Source organism: Chroicocephalus ridibundus, chromosome 6, assembly GCF_963924245.1.
Source record: "Chroicocephalus ridibundus chromosome 6, bChrRid1.1, whole genome shotgun sequence".
In the NCBI taxonomy this organism is placed as follows: Eukaryota; Metazoa; Chordata; class Aves; order Charadriiformes; family Laridae; genus Chroicocephalus; species Chroicocephalus ridibundus.
Genome location: NC_086289.1, coordinates 37,518,384 through 37,536,152, shown reverse-complemented (window position 1 = coordinate 37,536,152; position 17,769 = coordinate 37,518,384). Strand labels below are relative to the sequence as shown.

Here is a 17,769-nt window from a genome sequence, read left to right as displayed (position 1 = left end):
TAAAATCCTCACCAAAAATATTTAAATCTACTCTTGTGAGGTTGTCTCCCCAATGCACGTCGAAGCCAAGGTGCTGCTGACACCTGAACCAAGAGGCACTGGCTGGTGCTCTGGAATGAAAGCTTCTTTCATTCCTCTTGGCCAAGTGGTTGCTGTTTGCTGGCAGGAGTGAGAAGAAAGAGGGGTTTGCTTCATTCAGAAAGTTATTATCCCCTCTTTTAATTACTTTGTGGAAAGAGGAAAAAGCACTCTTTTTTTCCTCATACTCGACTGCTTGCAGACTCGGCTTTTTGCATCAACCCTTCAATGGATTAATCCTGCCAGGTTGGTCTCAATGATGGCTTGTTTTTGTTTTTGTTTTGTTTTGTTTTTTTTTTTTTTTCCCACATATAAATATGTAACCTGTAATACCCCAACCCTCTCTGCCAGCGGGGTTGTGTCTCAGAGCGTTGCAGAACCAGGACTTATTTGTTTGGTGTTTTTTTTTTCTCTCTCTCCAGCCCCTTTTCCAAGACAGCCTCTAAAGGTGGGCGCGAGAACTCTGTTTGAGCATGGGCAATGCTGGCAGGCATCCTGGTTGGCAGGGTGGAGATGTCCAGACTGCAGCTCTGTGGGACAGGACCTCTTGGTGTCTGTTGGGAGTCTGCAAGTGCTAAGAGTGAACGTCCTCCAGCAAACCGACCCTCTTGGCCTTATTCTGCACCAGGCTCTAGGTCAACTCAGGCCACACAAGCAGCCTGGCTGTGCTGCTCCTCAGCCCCATGCTCCCCTTCACAGCCCTTCTTGGAGCCAGCAGCAGCAGGGATGGGTGGAGAGCAGGACCAGGAGCTCAGGTGATGCCCGGCTGCTCCTTGGAAAGGCAGCTCCCTTCTCTATAAGAGAAGCTGCTTTGGCACAGCCATGACACTAATCCTGTCACCTGCAAGGAGAAGCTGAGGTGCTTTCATTTTCTTCACCTGAATAGTGGGATATGGTGATATGGTCACCTGAATAGTGGGAAAAGGAATTTCTGCCTGGGCTGCAGAGGAGCTGTGTGATGGGCCAGAGCAAGATGGAAACCCTGGCTGAAATGAATATGGAAAACCTAATCTCCAGGGAGTAAGTCTGTCAGTGTCAAGATAGGTTCTTAAACTCAGATGTCAAGCTGTGGAGAATCATAAAATGGTCTGGGTGGGAAGGGACCTTAAAGCCCATCCAGTGCCACCCCCTGCCCTGGGCAGGGACACCTCCCACCAGACCAGGCTGCTCCAAGCCCCATCTGACCTGGCCTTGAACACCTCCAGGGATGGGGCAGCCTCAGCTTCTCTGGGCAGCCTGGGCCAGGGGCTCACCACCTGCACAGCAAAGAGTTTCTTCCTCAGATCTCATCTAAATCTCCCCTCTTCCGGAAGAAGCCTTGGACCTTTATTGTAACGTGCTTTGGAGAACCGTCTCCAGCTTTTGAGGCTTGTAAGTTGTTATTCCTCTAAAGGAAAGGCTGTTGCAGAACCTCACCCTCTCATGGCTACAAACCTTCTTCCAGTTCTCAGCCTAAATGGGTTCAGGGCCAACCCGCATCCATTTGTTCTTGTGCCACCATTGTCCTCTCACTCAAATAGCTCCTCTCCCTCCCCGGTGTGTCTTTTCCTCCCACACTTGCGTGTTTATAGTGAGGTGCATTATTTCCCTCTACCTGTGCTTTTAGCCAGATTAAACAAACCCAGCTCTCCGTTTCCTGGCATTATGTGAAGGTGTGTGTGAAGATTAGCGAGGCTTGCAGTGATGCATCCAAAGAAGCTTTTTTGGGGGCTGAAGGAACAAATAAGATTTCCTCTGACCTCATCAAGAGCAAAATGCTACTTAGACAGACATAAATGTTTGTGTTTTTTTTTTTTTTAAGGCTATTTTCCAAGTAGCAACATTTTTCTGGAAGTTTGGGGGCCTTGATGTTTATTGCAGAGTTGTTTGTTTTTTGGTTTTTTTTTTTTTTTTTTTTTTTTTTAAATCAGAAAACACAGCTCTTTTGGGGTTGTCTCAAATAGATGCATGCTTGCTTGGCAAGCGCATGGGAAGAAGACCTACTTTGTGAGACTGATAGTGGGTTAGTAACAGATCTGTTTGTTCCCTTTTCTGCTAAAAGGAACATCTGATATCTAGGAATACTTCTAAAAACAGTCCTGCGAGGGCAGTTATCTTGAGATAAAAGTACTGTCTGGTGACTTATGTAAGATGCTGTCTTCTGCGAGGAGACAGCTTGGATAGCATGGTGACAGCCGACCAAAACAGCTACTGCTTGTAAGGTGGCACAGAGTTAAATATTTGTACTAACTGCAAATGCCAAGAGCTGATACTTGTATACCCACTTCAAAACATTGTAAAAACAAAAGCACAGGAGGTTAAATGCAGTCGTTTAAAAAGCCACACCTGAATCTGTGCAAGCAAATGTACATAGATTTATATGGTTTTTAAAGCCAAGATGTGTTTGGAGTGACTAAGCAGAAATCTTCAGTTAGTTTTAATTACAGAATGCCCCCTGCCCTCGTCAGGGACATCTCCCACCAGACCAGGCTGCTCCAAGCCCCGTCCAACCTGGCCTTGAACACCTCCAGGGATGGGGCAGCCACAGCTTCTCTGGGCAACCTGGGCCAGGGGCTCACCACCCTCACAGCAAACCAATTTCTGCCTCAGATCTCATCTCAATCTCCCCTCTTCCAGTTTAAAACCGTCCCCCCTCATCCCACGGCTCCCCTCCCTGATCCAGAGTCCCTCCCCAGCTTTCCTGGAGCCCCTTTAGGGACTGGAAGGGGCTCTGAGGTCTCCCTGGAGCCTTCTCTTCTCCAGGCTGAACCCCCCCAGCTCTCTCAGCCTGTCCCCACAGCAGAGGGGCTCCAGCCCGCCCAGCATCTCCGGGGCCTCCCCTGTCCCCGCTCCAACAGCTCCATGTCCTTCTGCTGTTGGTGCCCCAGAGCTGGAGGCAGCACTGCAGGGGGGTCTCCCCAGAGCAGAGGGGCAGGATCCCCCCCCTCGCCCTGCTGCCCATGCTGTTGGGGGTGCAGCCCAGGGTGTGGGGTTTTTCTGGGCTGCCAGCGCGCATTGGCTCCCGTTGTACTTCTCATCAACCAACATCCCCAAGTCCTTCTCTTCAGGGCAGCTCTCAGTCCATTCCCTACCCAGCCTGGGTTTGTGCCCAGGGTTTGGGGTTGCCCTCACCCACGTGCAAGACCTTGCACATTAAGGAGCCTGACTATGTTAGTAGATTTGGAAGTTTGCACCAAAAGGTACATCTCAAACATGTTTTTTTATGGATACAATGGACATCAAATAATTGCAGGTTTTGGTTCAACTCTGACAAAGACACTGATGACTGTTTAATAACTGGTTTGAGTGTGGGCTTCAGATTTTGCTCTCCAAGAGCTCCTGCGTAAGCCCGGGTGAAACTGGGTACCTCACTCCTGCTGCCATCTCAAGGAGAGAGGTCACAGGAGGGAGGGCAGTTGCTCAAGGTTCCTGTGGCAGGGGCCCTGTGACACGCCGAACCCCAGCTGATCCTTGCATTAATTTTTGGCCAAAGGCTACCGTGGTATTTGTCCTGAGGAGGGGAAGTGGAGAGGGAGGTGCTGATCTCTTCTCCCTGGGATCCAGGGATAGGACACATGGGAATGGTTCAAAGCTGCTCCAGGGGAGGTTTAGACTGGATGCGAGGAAGCATTTCTTCACCAAGAGGGTGGTCAAACACTGGAACGGGCTTCCCAGGGGAGGTGGTCAGTGCCCCAAGCCTGCCAGAGTTTAAGAGGCATTTGGACAATGCCCTTAATAACATGCTTTAACTTTTGGTCAGTCCTGAAGTGGTCAAGCTGTTGGCCTAGATGATCATGATAGGTCCCTTCTGACACACTCTATAATGTGATTTTGTTCCTGAACTTGCTTCTCACCCCTTAAAATCTCCCCTCATACTTTGGATGTTTGCCAGGTGGCGGTTGCTCTGCTTGTAGGAGGCTGGTCCCAAACCATACTCTGCTTGTTGTGTTTGAAACCCAGCACCTGATGTTGGTCTCAGGGGGGTCACACTCGATTCACCCACGCAGTTTAATGCTATACATTGACCCGTAACTCCTGCCTTACATTGTGCCCAGAACAAAAACCTTCTGAAAAATGCAGGAAGGCTGTGCATCTAACAAATGTATGGTAAAAACAGTGATGTGGGTTAAGAGCAACTGGATGGTGGAATAACCTCTGAATAAAATATCTCATCGGCTTCAGCTGATCCTGTGATAACCAAGTATTCTTCATGCACAGGGACGGCTGTGTTAACACAGAGCTCTTGAAGCAAGGGGGCCTCCTTGTGCTTTGCAGCTGATAACTAGGCCTTGAGCTCTGAGAACTGAAGATGCTGTGAGGGCTGGAGCCCCTCTGCTGTGAGGACAGGCTGAGAGAGCTGGGGGGGTTCAGCCTGGAGAAGAGAAGGCTTTGGGGAGACCTCAGAGCCCCTTCCAGTCCCTAAAGGGGCTCCAGGAAAGCTGGGAGGGATTCTGGATCAGGGAGGGGAGCCATGGGACAAGGGGGAACTGGTTTAAACTGGAAGAGGGGAGATTTAGGTGAGATCTGAGGCAGAAATTGTTTGCTGTGAGGGTGGTGAGCCCCTGGCCCAGGTTGCCCAGAGAAGCTGTGGCTGCCCCATCCCTGGAGGTGTTCAAGGCCAGGTTGGACGGGGCTTGGAGCAGCCTGGTCTGGTGGGAGGTGTCTCTGCCCAGGGCAGGGGCGTGGAATGAGACGATCATGGAATAGTTTAGGTTGGAAGGGACCTTAAAGATCACCTCATTCCAATCCATACCTTTAAGGTTCCCTTCCAAACCTAATCATTCTACGATTCTATAAACTGCTGCTTCCTCCTTAATTCCCCAAACTGCCCTCATCAGGAGCTTTCCCAGTTCCTCGCACCCGGGGTGTGTGTGTGTGTCTCGATTCCGGGGGGGGGTGTGTGGTTCTAAAACCCCATTATTTTTTTTTTTTTTGGCTTTTTTTTTTCAGGCTTTTAACCGAAAGACCGCCCACCCCCCGGGCTCCAGCCCTGACTTTGCGGCCTTTCCATGCGAGGGATGGGCCTCGAATCGGGCCCTCCCCAAAACAGCCCTTCCCGTTCCGCCCCGCTCCTCCCGTTCGGCGGCGGGAGCGCCCGGCAGGGGGCGCCGCGATGAGGGCGGGAGGGGCTGGGACCCCGTGAGGAGGAGGAGGAGGAGGAAGAAGGAGGAGGAGGAGGAGGACGACGACGACGAAAAGGAGGAGGAGGAGGCAGCCGGGATGGTGAGCGGGGAGTTTTGGGGTGGTTGGAGGTCCCCGACTCGGTTGGCGGAGAGATGAGGGCGTCCCGGGCGCGGCCTGCGTCCTCCCGGCCTTCAGCCGGCGAGGCCGGGGCCTTATCCGGCGGGGGGCGGGTGTGGGCCGGGGGCTTTCGGTCGCCGTCTCAGGAGCCGCCTGGCCTCCCTCGGCCGCCGGCGGGGGTCAGGGTTGAGGGGGGGGGCCGGCCCCCCAACCCCGACCCCCGCCGGCGGCCGGGCGAGGCCCATGCCGTGCCCCTGAACGAGATGGAGAGTTACCCTCGCAGGCCTCTGTCCCACAGGTGTCTCGTTTCAGGACAGGGAGGGTCAGAAATGGTGTTTTCGTCTGGTTCTGTGGGTGTCTTTCAGCCGGGGGGGGGGAGGAATTGGGTTTTCCCCTGCTTGCTCTGGGCGCTTGAGCTCTGCTGAAAGTTCTTTTGCTAACAGAGACGCTGTTTGTTTGTGTATTGTTTTTGTTTTGGCTGGAAGTAGTCGAGAAGTCCGCTCTTCTTCGGTCCCAACCGGGGTTGCTGGAAACATAGCTGGTACCGGCAGACAGCCCTCGTTTTCAGAGCCCTCAGACCTGTAAGGGGTGCCAGCTTTTTTCTCTTTCCCCCCCCGCCAAGGAAGGTGCCTGAAATCATGGCTGCTACCACGATTGATGAAGGAGCATCGTCTCTGGCCGACTGCCTTTTCCCTGGCCGACTGCCTTTTCCCACTCGGTCACGGGGAGCGGCTGCCGGTGCCCCAACACTCAAGTGCCGGTTACTCTCTCCACTCTGGTGTGGAGCTGTGCCCAGCCCCTGTGTCACCACCTCCGAGTGGGAGATAAAAGCAAGGCCCATGGCATGCCTTTCACCTGTGGGCGCACGTAGGTTAGGACAGCATCGGGAGCTTGCACGGCTTGTGTTTCGGTAGCTTTCATCTGCCAAAAGTCAGGTCTTTTGGAACCGAGTAAATACTGCACACCTTGCACATGGTGTGGTCTAGACTGGCCTGGGGTTTCTGGAAGCGTGCTGTGCAGTCAGGCTGTTCTCACCTTAGTCTCTCTGTGCCAGTGCTTTGCAGAGAATACAGTTACTTACTGCATCTGGAAGACCTGTGCAGGTTTGCTATTTTATTCTTTAGACTAGAGAGCAGCTATTGTACAGGGTTCCTGGCTTCCGGAAAGCTAACGAAGTTGTCTGCGTACTCAGGGACTGAAGCTTTCTCTGGAGAAACCCTGATATGTAGCATTTTTCCTAAATTGTGGTTTTACGCTGTGATCTTTCCCATGACCTTAGTAAAAGGGATTGCGAGGCCCTGGATATTTTACCTAGATGAAGAAAAATCTTGGTTCTCCCATGTACCACACACTTCCAGCCTACTAAGAGTTTTCTACCCTCTCACTACCCTTAAAAGTCATAGATGAATTGCTAGCCTGAGCAGGGGAGGGTCTGCTGGGATAGTCCCTTGCTCTTTGCCTTTGATTTCTCCAGTGCACATTTCCACTGTTTGGTGGTGGTGGTAAGATAAACCTAATCACAGCATTTATTGCGTGCATGTGGCTTGACTGGTGTGGCAGTGATCAAAACCTTGCTATGACTGTCTTGCTTGGCAAATGGGATTGAGTAGAGCCCATTTCCTTGAGTAAGGATTTTGAGGTGCTGCTTGTCTCTTCTGCCAGACACACTGTTCTGGCAATAAAAAGGTGTAGTTTTGGTCAGATCTCCTCTTGCAGCAGCTGTCTCCTACCACAGACCCTGGTGTGCAGTGAGGGATGTTTTAGAAGGCCTGATCTGTTCATGCTCTGGTTTTTGGAAACGGAACGATGCATTTTTGACCTACAATTATTGCTCCGGTTTCTTGTGTCCTAGGCGGTCAAAGGCATTCCCTTTCAAGTATTAGCAGGCCTTTCATCTGGAGTATTTAGTACTGAGATCGCTTTGTGTACTGGTTAGATGGCCATGGCCCTTTACTGGTTAGTGTAGCAATAGGGGCTTTGAAGAATGTTTTAGTACTCTCCTTGGAGCATGATGTGTAACTGAGATTTGGCTTCTGTCGATTGATGTTGTAGTAGTGGGTGTGTCAGCCTCTTTGCATTGGGCTGTGGTGATTGTGATATGACTTTTTCTTCTATTTTGGAAATATTTGCGTTTCCTAGAAATTTGCAGCTAAAAGTTGCTTGGAAGTCCTCATGTTCTGAGTGTTTCCTTTGCTCCTCCTAGCTCATCGAGATCCATCCGTGCCACGTATCGGGAAGGGCATGTGACGAGGTATCACAGGGGCCGAAGGGTTTTGCGCATTGGTGTTGATAAGATAGTCTTTGAGGATTCCTGCGCTGTGGTCAAAGTTGCCCAAGAATAAGGCCCTTAAATGTATAATAGCGACATTCATTTGTGCTGATACTAGGGGTTTTGTCAGAGGCTTGCATAACCCTGCTGGGAAGCTGTGCCAGGTCTTGGTGCTGCCTTTGTTCGTGGATGCCCATTCCCAGAACAATTGCCATGCTGTCGTCTGCTTTCAGACAGCTCCCACCAAGACTTTTAATGCTGCATGGCACTGAGCTACTCGCAAAATGTTTCAAATAAATACCAGTTTTGCTCTCCAGAAGGCATGCAGGAAGGACTGTGTGGTCAGAGAGGCTGCTGAGTGGAGGAATGAACAAATGTGTCCAGATGAGTCCCAGCACACAGGGAACCGAGCGCTGCTTTTATCCTATTTGTTGTGGATGCTGGGAGAGGACTTTTCCTTGTGGAAACTGCACGTTCTTGGAGCTGGTGACCCACAAAGAGATCCGTAATGGGTTAGTGTAAGGCATCTATTGAGTGAATCCTGTTCCTTGCAAGATTCGAGATCTGTGATACCTGGAGCATACCTGGATGTTTGCAGAAACTTTGCTTTTATAAACCGGTTGGTTTGCAGTGAGCAAAGTGAACAATAGGTAACAACATCTTGTGTGTGTTTTGGGTTAAATGAAACTTGAAATCGCACCTAATTTTGGAGTCCTTTGGGCTGTTGTAAAACTACACATTTTTTGAGCCTGCATCAGCCTTTTGCCATCTTGTTTTGATAGTTTTACATTCCTTCTCTGCAGTGGAAGCTGGGATGCTGCTGGTCTTAGTCTGAGTTGCTGCCTTGTTTGTTTTTGTGCTGGAGCTATAATTAGCCGCTGTCTAGCCACTCCCCTTGAACTCTCAGGGCTGGTGGGATAGTACATATTTATTCATTTTGCATACACTATATGGCAAAAAAAAATAATTTGCTGTCCCTCTGGATAAAAAAAAAAAGGTTTCAGTATGGCAGTGGTGGAAATAAACGCAACGCAGAAGAAGCTGGTGGTACCAGGGAGCTGTGGTAAGATGAGCATGACCTGTATGTGTTTTTCTTTCACGATTTTTCATAGTCCACGATTCTTCATTTCTGAGGGATCCTGTGTCTGTTATCACTCAGTATGCCCACATCCTTTGTTGAGGGGGGTCAGCATGCAGTCCAAACCTTGAGCTATAATTAGGAGCTGACTGCTCCTAATATTCTCTGCCTGGTGCTTATGTAAAGCTATTTGTCACGCTGGGGGTGGCAGGGAGGGACGGAGGAGCGGAATCATTACTGGGGTGCGAATCAAAACACACGCAGCAACTAGCACCCTCTGAGGCCGAGGCGTTGTTGCTCAATCCCATTCCCTGGCTCTCCGGTAGGAAGATGGTTGGCTGAAGGCAGCAAGTCCAGTACTTACCTGCGGCGAGGCCAGTTATGCTGCGTAGTTATGCTGGTCAGATGTGCCTGTACTGGCAACAAGGTGTTAGCTGAGGCACTGCTAATTGAAGTCTTCCTTCTTCATAGGAGCAGAATAAACAAACCAAGCAGCTGCGTCATTGCTGGTTTTGTGCGGTTTATTTTCAGTCAGGAAGCCTTCTCCTGGGAAAAAAACTTGTTGTGTAGGAGCACAGGCCTTAATTACAGTGGCAATACCTGTGTTCTGCACATTACCCTAATCAGAGTTGGCCTGGCTGGTGCAGTCGCTATGAGCAATCTCCTTCTGCCTTGATTTACTATGTGCCGAGTTGTGTGACATGCCACCTCCTTCATTGGCTCTGTCAAAGTGAGGAAAGACAAATGGCAAATGTTAAGGTTCAGGCACAGGGAGGTGGTCAGAAGGTCCCTGGTTTGGGGAAATGTGTGGGTTCAGGTGAAAGTTGAGGATGTAGTTTCATCTTAGCAGTTCCTAATCGCACAGTCAGCCTAAGACTCATGCTATCGCTTAAAATAAACTTGCCTTTAAAAGCTACTTTTATTCTGTGGCCCACTTTAAATGCTCTCCTGAGGGAAGGAAGATTCTGCTGATAAAACCTTTTTTCCTACTCTTCCCAGAGGTAAACTTTAACAGTGCTTCCACTTTACAGTGTCAGAAACAGGAGGCACTTGCAACAAAAGTGTGAGGTCCTCCAGTTTATTGCCTTTCTGTTCTCTCTCTCTCTTTTTTTTTTTTTTTTTTTTTTAAAGGCTTATTTGAGTCCTAAAACTCACAGCTGAGGAAATGCTGTTCTGGCAAAACTGCAAAATCTGCTCTCGTTAGCTTTGGCATTTTTTTCCTCCCCTCTTTCTTTTCTGTCATCTGGGACAGAAGAGCATTACTGCAGTTAATTTGTCCTCTTTTGTAGTGGCATAAGTGCTATCCCTGGAACCAGCTCAGCTAGCTAATGGCTTTTAGAAATAAAGTACTAAGGATGTATCCCTAATCTGTGGAGCTAAAAATTCAATATGTAAACTGCTTGGGTTGCTGAGTGCATTAATATCGGTACAAATGAACACTGCAATTCCTAATGATAGCAATTAGTATTTTATCGGATACCTGGGTCTGTCTTAATGCTCTGAGAATTAAAACCAAATCCTCCAGTGGAGATTTTTCTCCCATGCTTTTCAGTGTGCTTATAAGTCAGGCTTTTAAACAGCTTCTAAAATAATCCTGTGTCTTGTGAAGCTTTTGTTGGGGAAAGGTTCTCTTAAGGAAATAAAACCAGCTTATCTACTCTCCTGCTATGGGAAAGGAAACTTTTATTTTTTTGATGCCTTCACAAATAAGCAGGTTATTGTCTTACATGAAATTCTGTCCTGTAGATAGGCTTAAAATCAGGCCAGCTTGTTGTCTTTATCCCACCTGGGTAAGCGGTAATAGCAGGGGCAAATGGATGTTATAATCCCGCAAAGCTGGAAGTGCATCCCCCCTTATTGCACCTTATTGCATGTGATGAACACTTCTTTTGGCTGAGGTTGGTTGGGGGGAAAAAAAAACCCACCTCTTTTTTCACTCTGTTTTGAACAGCTCCTTCAGGGCTGCAGGAGAAGGGATTCCAATGGCTTGGCTTGAACGCAGGCAATATATTTATTACCCTTCCTCCTCCCCCTAAAATAAAGAAGCGGTGTAGGGCTGCAGCAGTGAGGCTGCAATCACATGTTGTTGGGTGTAATAAAAACAGAGTGCATTCGAATGCAACCTTCTGAATTCCCTCTAGTTTCTCTAGGATTAAGTTATTAATTCAGAACGTAAAGCGCTCTCATATCTTGCTGGATGCCGTGGGGCAGAGAGGTGCTTTAAAAATGCTGAGTGTGTAGCTAGCTAGGGAGCTGAGATACTGTATTTCATTGCTAACTTGTCTTCCATGCCAATTTTCACTGGTGTTTTTTTTTTAATCCCTCTTTTTAGTATCCTCCTAAATTGATCAGTCTCATCCTTCGAACTCTTGTAAGTATGAAATGACTGAAGAAGGAAAAAGTGAGAAATACAGAGAAAATTTTACCCTGTCAAACTGTATTCTTTGTGGAGTGATCTCAGATTATTATTTTTTTTTTTTTTAAAGCAAGAAAGGGAAAGAAATTCTTCAATGGCTTAGAATTAACAGAATGAAAATTTTCTCTTACATGTTCAAAACTTGGACATACTGTTGAGTTGCCATATATCAGTGCTGGTATGCACTCTTCTAGCTTGGAATAAACTTAAGGTAAAATGTTTTGTCTGCATCCCAGTAATGGGAAGTTCAGAGTCGAGCAGCCTGAATTTACAGACCAGAAAAGAGAGGACAGAAGGGCTTTTCCAAGGATTTGCTTATCCCTGTGATAGGATGCAGGATTTGCCACTGCTATTCGTTGCATCTAGAAAAACTGACTGACTTTTTCCTCCTGCCCCAGGTAATGGCTGGTGTGCTGCAGAACCGAGTGGTTTCAGTGGGGAGTGTGTCATTTGACAACAAAATGGGCAGTTGGCTAGGGTCTTCTGTCCAGAGCTTTTTCCAAGAGTGAGACCAATCTCTCGCCAGATTCATTTATTTTAGCTTTGCCATTGACTTAAGTGACTGCTGTCTAGAAGTTCATGTGCTGTTTTGATTTTGAGCTTACAGTATCCTGGGCTGCATCCCCAGCAGCATGGCCAGCAGGTCGAGGGAGGTGATTCTGCCCTTCTGCTTTCCCCTGGTGAGACCCCACCTGGAGTCCTGCGTACAGCTCTGGGGCCTCCAACAGAGGAGCAGCAGCTAATTAGGGCTTGAGCTGTGAGAACTGAAGATGCTGGGAGGGCTGGAGCCCCTCTGCTGTGAAGACAGGCTGAGAGAGCTGGGGGGGTTCAGCCTGGAGAAGAGAAGGCTCCGGGGAGACCTTCGAGCCCCTTCCAGTCCCTAAAGGGGGGCTCCAGGAAAGCTGGGGAGGGACTCTGGATCAGGGAGGGGAGCGATAGGATAAGGTGTAATGGTTTTAAACTGGGAGAGGGGAGATCTAGATGAGATCTGAGGCAGAAACTCTTTGCTGTGAGGGTGGTGAGCCCCTGGCCCAGGTTGCCCAGAGAAGCTGTGGCTGCCCTATCCCTGGAGGGGTTCAAGGCCAGGTTGGACGGGGCTTGGAACTAGATGATCCTTCAGGTCCCTTCCAACTCTATGATTCTATTGTCCATCCTCAGGGAAAAAAGCACAAGCCACTTTATATTTGATGCTGCAGCATTTTCTTGCTGTCAGTTGAGAACAGCTGTTGAGACACCAGCATGTTAGTGGCTCCATTTCCATCCTTTAAGTGCAGTTCCAAAACTGGATGATATCCTGGCATTAGCTCTCCTAGGCAATGAACCAATGTTGCTGTTGTAGGGTAAACATGCCTTTCCAGGGATTTTTCAGAGAAGATTGTGCAAACTCGATGAAACTTAAGTACCACCTCTGGTTAGTTGAGAAAGGTAGCTCTTCCCTTAAATTCTAGGGTTAAATCAGCTTTGTGGTGACTGGATTGGAAGACTGGGCGTTAGCTAGGACATTGCTTAATTGTAGTGGTTTATGTGGCTGTCTTGTTTTCAGGGCTGAAGTAGCTGGTGTATTTTTCAATTGCCCTTTGCCAAGCGGATGGGTGCTAATTTGACTTCTCATAGCTGAGTGCTGCTCCTTGTGAGGGGACCTGGTTTTGCCCAGTTCAGTCCGTGTCCTTCAGCCTGTGCTGGAGCGTGGGTGATATTAGTCCTCTGCAATGGATTGATACTGTTGTTTTACTGGAATTTTTTAGCTTTATGTTTGGGTTGCTTAAAAATTTTTGAACTTTCTTGCATTATGTGCATTTCACTGCTTTTCCAAAGTAGTGAATATTCATTAGTGCCTTTTTTTTGTGTGTATGTAAGGAATCTTGCCTTTTTCCATTGATTATTTGGGAGAACTTGGTTTTTTTTTAGGCTGTTTGTAGCCTCTCCAGTTGTACTGAAATGTCACATTACCCCTAAATGTGACCTAAAAAAAATTAAATGCTGCTTCTGTTGTTGACTTGACCCAGAAGTGAGATCTGTAAAGGGTTCTGAGAAGGGAAGTTTTAGCAGCTTTTAATTTAGTGGTTTATTTATATCCATCTTTGCAAGCTGCTCTAAACCCACTAAGAGCATGACAGCATAGGTATCAAGGATATATTCCTTCCAAGGTTTATTAACCAGTCGTTTGAAAAGCCCCGTGTACTTTCTCTGTTGTTTGGAGGGTGAAGCTTTGTAGTGCTGAAGGTGCCCCCAGAAAACTCTCCAGCAAAACTGGGGAAAACTAGGCTCGATGGTAGATGAAAAGGCGAGGGGGAAAAAAAAATAAAGTAAAGTAAAATCCATAAGCTTTTGTCTGTAACATGCAACAGTCCCCCCAAATACTTATTTTTGGTCATAGCTCCAAACAAGGTGTGGTTACCTGGATTCTTCTTGTCTCTAGAAAGCTTTTCCCAGAGAATTGTACTGAAGACCCCTGTTTTGGGGGGAAAAAGGCTTTTTGCCCTTGTGTACATTTCTTTTTTTTTTCCCCCACCTTGTTCTTCTGAGACTCTTGAAGAGAGCGTGCTTTGAAAATATTGATTAGGTACTTGGGCTCTGTCCTGACAGTAATTACTAGTTTGACGTTGTTGTTGCATCACGGTTTTCTGGGTTTCTTTTGGCAGCAGCGGTGTTTGTTTGTCTTTTCTGTTCTCCCTTTGTATGGAAAGTACTTATTAGATCCTAAATGTAAGGAATTGCTGAGTACTTTCGTCTTCTTTAAAAATCCAGCCCGGGGTACTTAATAGACCTGTTTTGGTGGTACCTGATGAATGGTGGCACCTGTGAAGGCAGTAGTTCAGTCTTCATTCACTTCGTTGGAAAAAATATTGAGATAGCACAATTGCATCTCTCGGGCCATGGTAATATCAGATGACGAGTCTTGGGACTGTAAGCTTGCATATATTACTCGTCTGCCCTTGGCCTCTCTCTCTGAATATTTGAAATCTCCTAAGATGTGTATTTTTGTCGGTAGCTCGTGACTAAAAATGAATGACAACTATCTCCTACCTGTTCTGTTTACAGGAATTAAGGAAAGCATGGGTTCTGCCTACTGAAAAACACCTTTTTAATGGATGACACACATAGACTATTTGATGCCCCATTTGAACTTCTGTCAATATCTGTGTCATTTTCTTTCCTGCCAGGATGCCATTATTCCCTACAAGGAAATCCTCCAAATGTATTGGGAGAAAGCAACAAGCTTTGTGAATGCCCAGTGTGAAGGACTTGAACCCTGGCAACTGGTTGGGTTGACGTTTTCCTCTACACTTCTAAGTGTATGGCTGCATGGCTTCCTCTTCCAGTCCGAGAGTAAGTATTTGAAAAAGGCTGGGTTTTTTTATGTTTGGGGGAAGAGAGGAGGGACAGAGTTGTTCCTAAGTAGTGAAGGGAAAAGAGTACGAAACAAGGCCAAAATCTTGTTAAAACAGGCCTTCTGCTGTCAACTAGTATTAACAAAACCCTCTTCCAAATTAAGGTCAAGGCCTGTCAGATCAATGAAACACCTCCATTCCTTCAGAGGGTGCGGTAGGCCAGCCTGGAATGTGCCTGCATCTTCCCTTCCTCTTGTTTCCTTTTTGCTTTTGGCTAAACCATTTACTTGTCGCAACACTCTCTTCTTGCTCAAAACCTGGGGAAATTTATTTGAGAGCTGGGTTCCTGTGGACTTAGTCACTGGAGAAAAGTGTCTGGATAACTCTTGCTCTTGATTGTTTCTCTTCCTGCTGGGGGAGGAGACATGGTTTTGATTTGGTGTCGGAGGCATGTTTCATCCTCAGGATGTTCAAGATAATTGCTTGTGGTATTGTTGTGTGGTTTTTCTTTTCTTTTTTTTTTTTTTCCCCCTTCCCGGAGCATCTTCCTGTTTTGAGCAGTTTCTGATATTGACAGCTCTGCAGTGAGATCTCTTTTGATGAACCTGCACTTTTCTCTGCCTGTGTGATGGTCAGAGATAACTACCTTGCCCTCAGAAGAGAACATGGTGCTTTGCAGTTACCACAGGCCTTAGAGTTACACAGTTTGTTAAAAATAGCCAAGTTTTTAACTCAGTGTTTACTTCTGTGCCTCTCTGTTCCTCAACCAGCCTTTTTTCTTTTTAAAGACAGGCGTAGCTGAATAGTGGGAACATCTATGGAAGGGACAAATGATATGAATCTTTTGCTCAGTACAGGGTTGTGTTAGCTTCTTGCCTAGTATTTGTACTGTTGCACAGTAGTGTTTTTTTTTTTTTTAAACTATTGACTAACTTTTCTAAGATCTGAGTAGATCGTCTGAATTTTTCAGGAGTTTGTAGTCTTCTCACTGTGGCAGGCATTAATGAAACAATATGCACACTGAAATGTGCAATAGAAATGTTATTGTCAGAGTGTTAACAAGTGATTGCTACAGAGTGTGCCAAACTGCAATTACTGTCCTTCTGTAGCTTTTCAAAATATATACAAAGTGGCAGAGAAAATGTGGATAAAATGGCAAAGTCCTAAAATGGTTGGTTTTTAAGGTTTGTGTAGTTATTTCTTGGCATAAGTTTTCTGTAACTGCTGGTGCTCAGTTGAAATGCTTGTAGGACTCAAAAGGCATTTTTTTTTTTGTGGCTATAAAGCATCTTTGTCATCCTGCTTTCATTCCTGCCTTTAGAGCTACCCCGGGAATTTCCTGGTGTTTGTCATCAGTGGCTTCTCTCATTTCAGTATGTGGACTGTGGTGGAATTTCTGCTCTTCCCTCTGTCCTTCCCCTGAGTCACCTCCCATTGCATCATGCATTTCCTATATCGGATGGCCAGACACCGGGTGAATCCTTGTCACATTATGGCTGAACTGCTATTTCCTCCTTTGGTCTGGGTGCCTGTTTCACATTGCTGAGCGTTTTCATGTTACAGTACTAATTTGATTTGAAGATGTAGAAAATAATTTAAAGTGCTTTCCCTTTTTTGCTGGAGACCTTGCCTTTAGCAAATCTTAAAATCCCTTTCTTCTCTGTAAAATTCCACGTGTGGGTGCAAGTTCCTGTTTAAGTAAGAAAACGAGTCAAATTATTGATTCCCACAGATGGCTGCTGTTCTGCAACCCAGGTGTTTCTGTAGCCTGGTCCATTTCTGAGCCTTGCTCTTTGATAAGCTAACCTGTCACACCTTGTTCCCTTGGTCACTGTGTCACTGTGGCTTTTTAGCCTGGATCAGAAATACTGAGGCTGTATCGGAAGCATTGTGCTCCCAGTCTATTTTTTTTTGTTTCTTGAGTCATATTACGTTAATTTCTGACTTCTGTCTTTCAGGTTTAATGTCCCGAACTAAAAAACAGTTCTTTAAGCTACTGAGAAAAATGCCATTTGTTGGGGCTATGGTAAGTATTTGGACAACTTTTTAAAATATTATTGCAGGCCCTTGTTTCAGCCTGTATAGTGCAGAGACCTTACAGTTCTATGCATCTTATCTGTCATGTTATGGTGATATGATCCAAGGATAGAGGTCTGGAAAGTCTTCTGCTGCCACTTGCTTTAATGAAAGTTATAATTTCTGCCTAGTGTTTTTGTAATAATATCACTCTCATAAAATGCAGGTGCCACCTTTTTTTTTTTTTAACCAAGAATCAGTAAGTACAGTTACAGAATTCTCCAGTAGTTAGAGAATTCTCCAGTAACATTTCCTTGTTGTTAGATTTTTGAGAAAATAATTTTATTTATGGAAGAAGGGGACAGGATTGGACCTGTTGTTCTTCTGAAAGAATGTCTTATTCTTGAGCAAGTGTGAGATAGCCAAGTGTTTGTTGTGCAACACAGAAAGATAATTTTTTTTAGTCAGATGACTGGCCATGATTAGTTTAGAGCTCAGATACCTATTAGCAATGGTTAGCATTATAGCACAAAGACGTCAGAAGTTTGTGTATCATTGAAAATAAAGCTTTAGTGGTGTGTGTTTGTGTGGGTTTGTTTTTTTTTGCATAAAAGCTTGAAACTACAAATGTCAGCATGTTTTAGCACGTCAATGACTTAATGATTGAGAAATGCACAGCTTGGTTTCCTTTACATATGGTATCACACTTGATGATTGCCCTTCTTTCTGCTTGATGTGTTGGCAGATTTACACATTGATTCAGGGAGTCGGGTCTGTTACAGGCAATTCTATCAAATGAAAGTATCAAAGAGGAACTTTTTCCTTTTGCCATGGACATGGAAGCATTTCTCAAGGTTCTCCCTCAGCCCTCTGGATGGGACTAGCATCCCTGCTTCATGTCATGTTAAGTGCCCCAACTTTTACCTTCTGATTTGAGTAGCCTTTGATGAGATGAATTAATGACTTGTATTTTTTTGTCTGCCTGTTAGAAAAGGACACCTTCTGGGCCCCTTGTATACAATTCCAACTCTGTCCATACTTACCTTCTCGGGGCTAGCGCTGCTAAGCTCTCCTGTGCTAGAGGACTCCTGGTGTGTCCTATCTGTGTACTGTTTCCACTCTTTGGTAGGCTGATACCTGATAACCTATCAGTCCTTACAGGAGGCCTTGACTTTGAGGCATTCCAATGTCCAAAAGTCTTTAAAGCTGATGCTATCCCAACACCGGTGTTGCCTGGAAGAAGAGTCTGTACTTCGGAATGTGTTGCGAGAAGTCTGGGCCTCCTGGATGTAACGTGTGGGTGGGAGGAAAGAAATCTCCTAACTGTGCCTGTAGTGGAGATTTCTTTATTGTTTCTCTC

The 17,769-nt window shown here is 46.4% G+C and overlaps 1 protein-coding gene across 1 annotated transcript in view; it reads left to right on the top strand.

Annotated features, from left to right (window-relative positions):
- The first annotated feature begins 5,204 nt into the window (after window positions 1-5,204).
- Window positions 5,205-17,769, top strand: part of SGPL1 (sphingosine-1-phosphate lyase 1) — a 33,096-nt gene continuing 20,531 nt past the window's right edge. Inside the window, exons 1-3 of the mRNA XM_063338025.1 lie at window positions 5,205-5,280; window positions 14,226-14,391; window positions 16,352-16,419. Of these exons, the coding sequence (XP_063194095.1) occupies window positions 5,278-5,280; window positions 14,226-14,391; window positions 16,352-16,419 (237 nt within the window). The 5' untranslated portion in view covers window positions 5,205-5,277. The remainder of the gene's footprint in view (window positions 5,281-14,225; window positions 14,392-16,351; window positions 16,420-17,769) is intronic.